The sequence below is a fragment of the Pollachius pollachius genome (genome assembly GCF_949987615.1).
Source record: "Pollachius pollachius genome assembly, chromosome: 5".
Taxonomy (NCBI): Eukaryota; Metazoa; Chordata; class Actinopteri; order Gadiformes; family Gadidae; genus Pollachius; species Pollachius pollachius.
The window spans coordinates 8,505,722-8,514,589 of record NC_136938.1 but is presented as its reverse complement, the minus strand read 5'-3'; the positions used below and the strand labels follow the sequence as shown (position 1 = coordinate 8,514,589).

At 44.2% G+C, this 8,868-nt stretch overlaps 3 protein-coding genes across 3 annotated transcripts; 1 reads left to right on the top strand and 2 right to left on the bottom strand.

Moving 5' to 3' along the window:
- Window positions 1-2,169: 2,169 nt before the first annotated feature.
- Window positions 2,170-5,065, bottom strand: mrpl16 (mitochondrial ribosomal protein L16). The gene is made up of 5 exons (XM_079737214.1): window positions 4,853-5,065; window positions 4,531-4,602; window positions 3,576-3,724; window positions 3,057-3,350; window positions 2,170-2,426 (listed from the first exon to the last, which is right to left on the bottom strand). Exons 1-5 carry the CDS (start codon window positions 4,905-4,907, stop codon window positions 2,235-2,237), a joined length of 762 nt encoding a protein of 253 aa, XP_079593340.1. The 5' UTR covers window positions 4,908-5,065; the 3' UTR covers window positions 2,170-2,234.
- Window positions 5,066-5,333: 268 nt separating this feature from the next.
- Window positions 5,334-6,830, bottom strand: txnl4b (thioredoxin-like 4B). Its single transcript, XM_079737090.1, has 3 exons — window positions 6,686-6,830; window positions 5,864-6,015; window positions 5,334-5,757 (listed from the first exon to the last, which is right to left on the bottom strand). The coding sequence occupies exons 1-3, from the start codon at window positions 6,815-6,817 to the stop codon at window positions 5,592-5,594; spliced, it is 450 nt and encodes a 149-aa protein (XP_079593216.1). The 5' UTR covers window positions 6,818-6,830; the 3' UTR covers window positions 5,334-5,591.
- A 373-nt stretch (window positions 6,831-7,203) lies between these two features.
- trmt10c (tRNA methyltransferase 10C, mitochondrial RNase P subunit) lies at window positions 7,204-8,841 on the top strand (the record flags this gene model as incomplete). Its single annotated transcript, XM_079736474.1, has 1 exon — window positions 7,204-8,841. The coding sequence occupies exon 1, from the start codon at window positions 7,378-7,380 to the stop codon at window positions 8,839-8,841; it is 1,464 nt and encodes a 487-aa protein (XP_079592600.1). The 5' UTR covers window positions 7,204-7,377.
- Window positions 8,842-8,868: the final 27 nt, after the last annotated feature.

Sequence of the window (8,868 nt, the reverse complement as noted above, 5' to 3'; positions counted from 1 at the left end):
TACAACTTTGCTTCAGAAACTTTGCACTGATCTGGCCACCTTCAACATTCTCCACAAATCCAACATAGTTATAGGATTTGGATTTTTTACCTGTAAACTTCACAATGACAAAGTCAACAGCAGACAGATCCTTGTCACCATCATCTTCATCACTCTGGACATCTGAACTCTCATAATCAGTGGAATCACTAAGTGGAATTGGAAAGTCACTCTCTTCTGAGCTACTGGAGAGCACTTTCTTTTTGGGTTTGGTTGGTTTTGACCCTTTCAGGCCCTTCATATTTCCACTGTATTTCTTCTTTTCAGCCTGTTTCTTTTCTCTGCTGTGCAGGCCATCTTCTGCCTCATCATTGGTGGGGGAGATTTCTTCTGAGTTACTGTACACGTTGTTTTCTTCTTGGTTATTTTCTTCTCTCTTTCATTCTTTTTCTTTTCCCGTTCAGCCTTTTCATCTTCTTTTTCTTTGTGAGCCTTCTCCAACTCCATCTTCTCAGGTGTGTCGGTCATGATTCTAGTTTTCAATTTCTTTTTTACAATTCTGTTCTTTCTTTCTGTGGCTTTTGTCAAGGGAAGAATGACTTCTGGAGACACAACCCAAGTGAGCAGATTCATCACACATCTTTTTATGGTCATCCTGCAGATCTTCATCTCCTTTCCAACCTGGCGTATGGTCCTTCCCCTCTTGCACCTCTTTCACTGCTCTCTCCAACTCCTCAAGAGGAGTTGAAACCCTGTCTGTCTTCCATTTGTATTTACGTGGCATGATGGTCTAAGAATATCACATAGTTTTAGTGATCAAATGTAAGAATACAATAACAATAAAATACAATAAAGTAATATATAGTAGAAAAATCATAAATTGGGGTAAATTGTGCCACTGGCACAACTTAACCCAGGCCCTTTGGCACAAATTACCCCAGACCCACCATTTTGAAAAAAATGCATCCCCCAGCTGTTTTGAGCAAGCATCATGCTAACTGTATGGACTAATGCTGTAGCTTTCTAAAGCACTAAAACATGTGTGAACTGTTATCAAAGTTGTATATAATTGTTCAAACACAGCAATCAAAAAACCTTAATCATAAAAATTTTACTTTTGAGGGCAAAAAAAAGTTTTTTGATTTTAAATGTGCTTACCTCTCAAGCCCCTTCAAAAATATGTGGTCACATGACCAACTTCTTCTATGGTTTTCTAGAAAACAGGGGTGGCACTACTTGCCCCTTGGCACAAATTACCCCACTCTTCCCTATATGTTAGATTTTGCCTTGTTAAGCAAAACCTCCCTAAAGACTGAATAAATATCATGAACCTAAAATATATATTGTATATATTCTAATGTAAAATATCCAAATATAATACAAAATAAATCATGTACTATATCATATACAATATCATAATAAATACTGTATATTGTATTCAAAAAAATATATTATGTTAGTAGCTTCTTTGGTTTGGTGCTTGCCTTTATGCCGTCGGGTTTCTTACTTGCTTCCAGTTTCCTTTGTCACTACACCCACATGGCCTGTCGAAGTTGACCGCAGTCTGTCCGGTAAATTGTGTGGATTGTATACTCAAAAATCTAAGTTTTTTTGGAGCAGTAAAAGTCTGTGCGCTCTTTTAGCATTCACTGTTCGTTTTACACACCTGCGTGCAATAACCGCCCTAATTATAATGGCCTTTGTCGCTACCTCTGGTGAACACCAGATGGAGGCATTCCTCATTCATTTAAATGAGTCAAATAAAGTAAAATGGCCCCAACATGTACATTTCTCTTTTCATTATGGCCTGCCTGATGTTTCCTCCCTTCTCTCTCATTATTTTATGAAAGTAAGGTTGATTATGAATAGGAATTATTGTTCTTATTTATAGCTATGATCACTCTTCTAGTGGTTTACGACCTGGAGGTATTGTTATTATTGATTATGGAGCTATTGTTCCCATTGATTATTTAAAGCTGGATATTTTTCTTATTGATCATTTATGGATGGAGTTATTGCTCTAATATATTATATATAGCTCAAGTTATTCTAATTTATTATGGCTGGAGGTGTTCTTCCAATTCCTAAAGTTCAATGAATAGCACCACATGATCATAAGACAACATCTGTAACAACATCTCAAATGAAGAGAAAGAGGGAGATCTTATAAACACATTTAATCTTCTGAGACGTGAACTTTCCACACAGTGGTACTCTTATTCAACCGTAACATTACACATTGAACCATGGGGGCATCAGACCCGGCCAGGCAAGTGGAACTTCCCGGTGAAGCGCCCGTGGTTGTGGAGGTCCAAGGGGCTCAGAACCTTCCGGATGCCCAACATGTTGCCCTGGGCGACCTCGCGGAAGGTCCAGGGGTTCTGGTTGTTCTGCGCCTTCTCCTCCTGCGCTGCGTGCATGGCGGCCAGACTCTCCCGGCTCACCACCTGAAATACACCGCCGGTTTACTACACCCGAAACACACCACTCCTTTACTACACCTGAAACCCAGCACCCCTTTACTACACCCGAAACACACCACCCCTTTACGACACCACCCCGTTACTACACCCAAAACACACCACCCCTTTACTACACCACCCCGTTACTACACCAGAAACACACCACCCCTTTACTACACCCGAAACACACCACCCCTTTAAGACACCACCCCGTTACTACACCCGAAACACACCACCCCTTTACGACACCACCCCGTTACTACACCAGAAACACACCAGCCCTTTACTACACCCAAAACACAACACCCCTTTACTACACCACCCCGTTACTACACCAGAAACACACCACCCCTTTACTACACCCAAAACACATCACCCCTTTACTACACCTGAAAACACCCACCCTTTACAACACCTGAAAACACCCCCCCTTTACTACACCTGAAAACACCACCCCTTTGGACTAATAACTAGTTAATAGTAATAATGAGATTACTAAAAAGTAATGATAAGACTAAAAAGAGTTAATGGTAGCCTACTAATTCACCTTTTAATAGTGAAAAGTACTATCACTACAGAACAGGGTGGTCCCGTGGACGGTGGCGCCTCACTCACCCTGGCTGGGAACGGCAGCTTCTTGGCCACTTCAACGAGGATGGGCTCCACCTCCCCCAGCTCTATGCGGCCCCCCACCTCAACAATCAGCCGGCCGCAGCGCACGGGGGTGACGTAGTGGTCGATGGCGCCCTTGCCCCCGCCCATGCGCTGGCCCAGGCCTTTGCGGGTGATGGGCTTGTAGGGCGCATTGATGCGCCACTTGGCGAAGGTGTTGCGGACGTCCATCTTTCGGTTGATGGTCAGACGGATCATCTCTATGTGACCCCAGTGGATGTATCCGCCTCCCAGGGCCTGTTGAACATTATGTCCCAGTATATTGACGATTTATTTGATAAGACACAATAGTAAGCATTACAGTAGTGCATGAGATTTAACATGGAATTAATAAGAAGACAACATTTCAATTGAAAGAGAAATGATAGCGCCCCAAGACACAGATTCAACTAGTTATTCATACGCAGCACACACATCTAGTAGGTGTGTGGTGGACCTATCACGAAATAATAGTGAACCTACCACGATAGCGTAGCTCCCTACAGTGAAGGTGTTCGCTGCCTGGGCTGGACCCTGGATGTCTCTCAGCTTCTTCTTCTCCTTCTTGGCCTTCTTGAAGTTGGGAACCTTGTTGAGGAACTTCAGTTTGGGTTTGTCTGGCAGGACCACGTCTTCAGGGAGCAGATATACCAGTTGTTAGAGAGAAGCTCTACACTCTGTAGCGATTCATACAGAACATTTTATATAAGGTCAGTGAAGATAAAACCTTTCGAAATTGCAGAAGAAAATGCTGGTATCATAGCAACAACAGCAGTGAGAATGAAAAACGGGAGAGGTAAAGGTACAAATATAAAGAAGAAAAAAATAAAATAAAGTAAAACACTGAGCAGCTTTATATGCCCTGGATCTCTGAAAGAGTGATTGAGTGAATATATAAACAGTGTCGATAAATATTAATATGTAGAGTTTATCAATAAATAATTTAAATAGTCTCAGTCTAACAGTTTGTCTATGAATAGATATAGATGTACGTATGTGGATATGAATGAATATATGAGTTAATTAAATATCATTCGACTGTATGGAAATGGAGGGGAATAATAGTTCTATTTTGTTTTCCCTAATGTTACAGATTCAATAAGGTTATAGAATACAATTATGTGTTGTTGAAGAGTTTTATTGGCTTTTTCAGACCAGATGATCCAAGGGATAGCCAATTTGGCAGATCTGTCGTATTGCTTTGAAGGGGACAGAGATGTTATTTGAACACATTGTCTATAAATATATTTTCGTCTTGATCGGGATTTTTGTTATGGGACATTTCACCTGTTTCCTGACATTGGTAGGGATCTGTCCCTAGCGACCCGACGATCAAATAGTCCTCTATTCTGACCCCTCTATACTTGTGATGTGTATGCATACAATATGTATGTTGAAGTAAGGAAATGTCAAATTATTAAATTAAACATAAAATTACCGCTGTAGTCTGGAGGAACGTCATAGGTTTTAATTCCAGCAAACAGGATTCTCATGTGACTCTGAATACAACCTTGAAGAAATAACAAGAGACGTTTCCACATTTCTTTTATAAATAATTACTGATCAAACAGCATTGCAAAAATACAGCTCTTACTCTATACATCATATCACTATAATACCAGAGATACACGTAAACACGTGTGGTGTACCGTTCACTGACTATTCGATTAAATTTTATGCATTATATTTGATGGGATTTATTCTAGTTTTTAGAATCATTAAATATTATACTTGATATATTATACATTATATATTCCTACCTTGTAGTCCTTGCGTCCGCCAGCAGCTGATGGAGTTCTTTAATATAGACACCATTGTTCACCTGAAATAAGCACGTCCTATAAACATGGAGTCCTCTATCATAGCATGTCAACTATGTCACATATTATAACATGCAGCAAAGAGACTATATAAAAGATAAAGTTTATATTATTAAATCATGCTGTGGAAGGTCGCTGACTGTGCGCTGCCTACGAGAGTCCGCCTCGCTTTAAAGTACATTACAAACGTTCCGGCCATAAAGGTTCCCCCAGATTAGAATAACCTCAATGGCTCTAGTCCGTGTTGAATGAAACAGCGACACCCTCTGACTCCACCATATACTGCAATGTCTCCTATGTTAACTAGGATAAAAGCTAATACTGGAACATAAATACTAGAATTTATGTACCCTTTCAAGCAAGGATAATATATCTATAATATGTGTCTACAACTAGTAATATTACACAAGAAATGCATAAGAACTTTTGTAAACATGTATTTTTAGGATATATATTGTAACAACTTTGAGAAAATCACCATAAAAAATACCAGGATAACTTTGTGTGAGTGCAAACAGTAGTTTTCATCAAAGCCCCATGAGCAGTTTCCATGGCGACAGAGTTCAAAGACTTTTGAGTGTCAGAGTCAGGAGAGTTAAGTCTTGGTGTGTCTCCTCCTGCGACGAGTCCTGCAGACGTCGTACGTTAGCCCTGGAGGTCAGTAGTCATATAGGGGGTGTTATATCCCGTGGTACAGGAGGTCAAACTTGGGGATGTTCTGGGGGTCGATGGGACTCTTGATCATCATCTTGCCCCGCATTGCTCCTCTGTAGATGACCTCGACAAGGTCCAAGAAGTCCTCCTTGGTCTTGAAGCTGCCCACAAACTTGGTGTGATCTGGAGACCTGGAGAATCCCCCCAAAAAAATATATAAAGCAGATTTTCAGTTCTAAGAAAAGGTTGAGTCAAGAAACAAAACGGTTAGAATCTACAATTAATATGACCACTCACCCATAATCCACCTTCATATGTTGTCCGTTGAAGAAGAAGACAGTGGAGGGGATGTAGCTGATGTCAAAGTATCGGGTGTAGACCGGGACTTTGTCCACATCCACGATGTATATGGAAGCCATGTTGCTCAGGTTGTGAGCCGTTTTAGACAACTAGGAATGAGTGAAAGCATGCAAACATGACATGAATATGGGAGAAGAATAGTGGAGTGTATTAGGCGATTCCCAGCTGTAGGTTCCTGGGTTTGAATTCCAATGTGGTCCGCCTACCTGAAGGAATCCTAGAATGAATGTCCTAACCTGCTCCTTAATGACCCGTCTCTCTGCTGTCTAACCCTGACCTGCTCCTTAATGACCCGTCTCTCTGCTGTATAACCCTGACCTGCTCCTTAATGACCCGTCTCTCTGCTGTCTAACCCTAACCTGCTCCTTAATGACCCGTCTCTCTGCTGTCTGGCCCTGACCTGCTCCTTAATGACCCGTCTCTCTGCTGTCTAACCCTGACCTGCTCCTTAATGACCCGTCTCTCTGCTGTATAACCCTGACCTGCTCCTTAATGACCCGTCTCTCTGCTGTCTAACCCTGACCTGCTCCTTAATGACCCGTCTCTCTGCTGTCTAACCCTGACCTGCTCCTTAATGACCTGTCTCTCTGCTGTCTAACCCCAGACTGACTAGTAAATATGTTTTATATACAAAGTTTGAGGAGGTGGGGGAACTCCAGAAAGTTCCTGATGAATTACTAAACAGTATATAATGATTTCCACTGAGTTACATGTTATATTGATCAACAATAAATTGTGCATCATAATCATCATCCTCACAATCTCGTCCAGCTGAAGGCACGAGGAGTCCTCGTCTCTCCCGAACCTCAGCACCAGCACCTTCTCGGCGACTCCTTTGATCGCCCCGTCGACCTCCTCTTTACTCGACAACTTGGGCAGAAACAAACTCATGATACTTGGGAAAGAGCGGTAGGGACAAGTGGAGAATCATGGAGGGATGAGCAGAAGACACTCCTCCTTGTTTTGGTCGGAGGCGGAAATACGTCACCTTCCCCACAGGTGCTGCGCTTTGTAAGGTTATCCTTGAAATAGTTCCATAAAGAAATAAAGAATACAAATAAAATCATACAAAATAAATTACTAAAAACACATAAAACACATCTTATAACAATAGGATAATATATATATTTTTAGAATTGGAAAAAATCCGGTCAATCATAGTCACCAAAGACCTTTCACCACGCTCGTACGGAACCATTGAGACTTGTTTCCCGGTCACTGCGGCAAAATGTAGTGTGACTCCAGTTGACAACGTGACCTCCTATCAATCTGCTCAACATTCGGATCTTGCGCTTACTCTTATTATCATAAATAAAACCTGGCGTGGAACCAGGCTGGTGTGCGACGTTGGAAGAGATGTAAGGTTGTCTTCGTATCATTAATGATTATTAAAAGGATGTGTGGTTCATCTCTGTAGACGGGAGAAGAGCAGCCAATCATTGCTATTAGAAATGATGCGACTATTCTCCAGACGGGTATCTGTTGAATTATGGAGGCTATGGAGTGTTTCTGGGACTCGACATTTTTCCAGTGGGATCTTTCCTACTGGACAAGTCTGCTCTTCCCGCAGCTTCAGCTCTGGGCGTTTCCTAAGGACAGATGCATCCCAGCCGGACCAGGGGGACAAAATAGATTTGGACTTGTGGAAGTCTGTGATGATGTCCCAGACAGCAGCGGATGAAAGCATTGAGGACGATAAAGAGCAGGTGAAGAAAGGGGACTCGACAGATTCTCCAAGCGGCTGCGTGCTGGCGGCGACTCGGGAGCTGGTCTCCATGTGGCGCCAGGCTGGGAAGCTGGTTCCAGACAAGATAACGGACCAGGATGTCCAGACGTTAGCAGAACTCACAACCAAGTCTTCCAAGAAGAAGTACCTAAAATTCCTAGCCATCCGGGAGGGCCACAAGAACAAAAGCAAGGAGAAGCAAGAGAAGAAGAGGGCTGAGAGGGAGCAGAGATTGGCCGAGTTCCCCGAGACCTTAGAAAACCGACCGCCCATCAAGAACTCGTTCTTGATGCAGTACCGCGATCACTGGCTCGACCGTCTGCTGGGCTGGCGCGGCGCCCAGGCCATGAGCTTTGGTCAGCCGCTAGTATTCGACATGAGCTACGAGGCGCACATGACCCCGCAGGAGTTGACGAACTCCGTGTCCCAGATGTTGGAGGTGGAAAGTTGCAACCGCCGGTCCCTGGACCCCTTCCACCTCCACCTCTGTAACCTGCAGCCAGAAGGGGGCTACCGGCAGCAGCTGGTCAAGCGCTACGGCGAGGACGCCTGGGACCGCCTCCTCATCACGGAGACACCCCAGCGCCATGTGGACGTGTTTCCTCGGGAACAGCTTGTCTACCTCACAGCTGACTCCCCCAACGTCCTGCGGACCTTCGACCCGTCCAAGGTGTATGTGGTCGGTGCGATGGTGGACCGCTCAATCCAAACGGGACGGTCCTTTGCCACCGCTAAGCGGCTGCAGATGGCAACAGCGCGCCTCCCACTGGACCAGTTCCTCCGCTGGGAGATCGGGGCCAAGACCCTTACGCTGGACCAGATGATCCGCATCCTGCTGACCATCAAGGACACAGGCAGCTGGGAGCAGGCACTCGCCTTCGTCCCCAAGAGGAAACACGATGGGTTCTACCAGGAAAACAAGCAGAGTGGAAGGGGAGGAACCGCAGCCAGGGACCGTGGAGACAGATACCCCCAGAGGGACCAGAGAGACCGTCAGGGTTCGGCTCGTGAGCCTTGGGGTGCTGGGAGAGGTGGTCAGGACCGGGGGGTAACTGGCAAGGGGGTGGGGATGCCCTGGGAGAGAGAGTATAAACAGCCTTTTACCAGGATACGATCGTCCCAGAACAGCACGACAGAGGAAAGAAGGAGGACTGACAAGACGCGGACACCGTGGTATCAGCAGGACTAAAGACCTCTAGAGTTGGTCATAGACCTG

Excerpts from the sequence above, each read along its gene's own strand:
- mrpl16 (XM_079737214.1), bottom strand. The coding sequence starts at position 4,907 with ATGGTGTCTATATTAAAGAACTCCATCAGCTGCTGGCGGACGCAAGGA. Across the intron at positions 4,603-4,852 it reads GCGGACGCAAGGACTACAAG|GTTGTATTCAGAGTCACATG; the intron begins GTAGGAATATAT and ends TATTTCTTCAAG. Across the intron at positions 2,427-3,056 it reads AGCTGCCGTTCCCAGCCAGG|GTGGTGAGCCGGGAGAGTCT; the intron begins GTGAGTGAGGCG and ends GGTGTATTTCAG.
- txnl4b (XM_079737090.1), bottom strand. The coding sequence starts at position 6,817 with ATGAGTTTGTTTCTGCCCAAGTTGTCGAGTAAAGAGGAGGTCGACGGG. Across the intron at positions 6,016-6,685 it reads GCCTTCAGCTGGACGAGATT|TTGTCTAAAACGGCTCACAA; the intron begins GTGAGGATGATG and ends ACTCATTCCTAG. Across the intron at positions 5,758-5,863 it reads CATATGAAGGTGGATTATGG|GTCTCCAGATCACACCAAGT; the intron begins GTGAGTGGTCAT and ends GGGATTCTCCAG.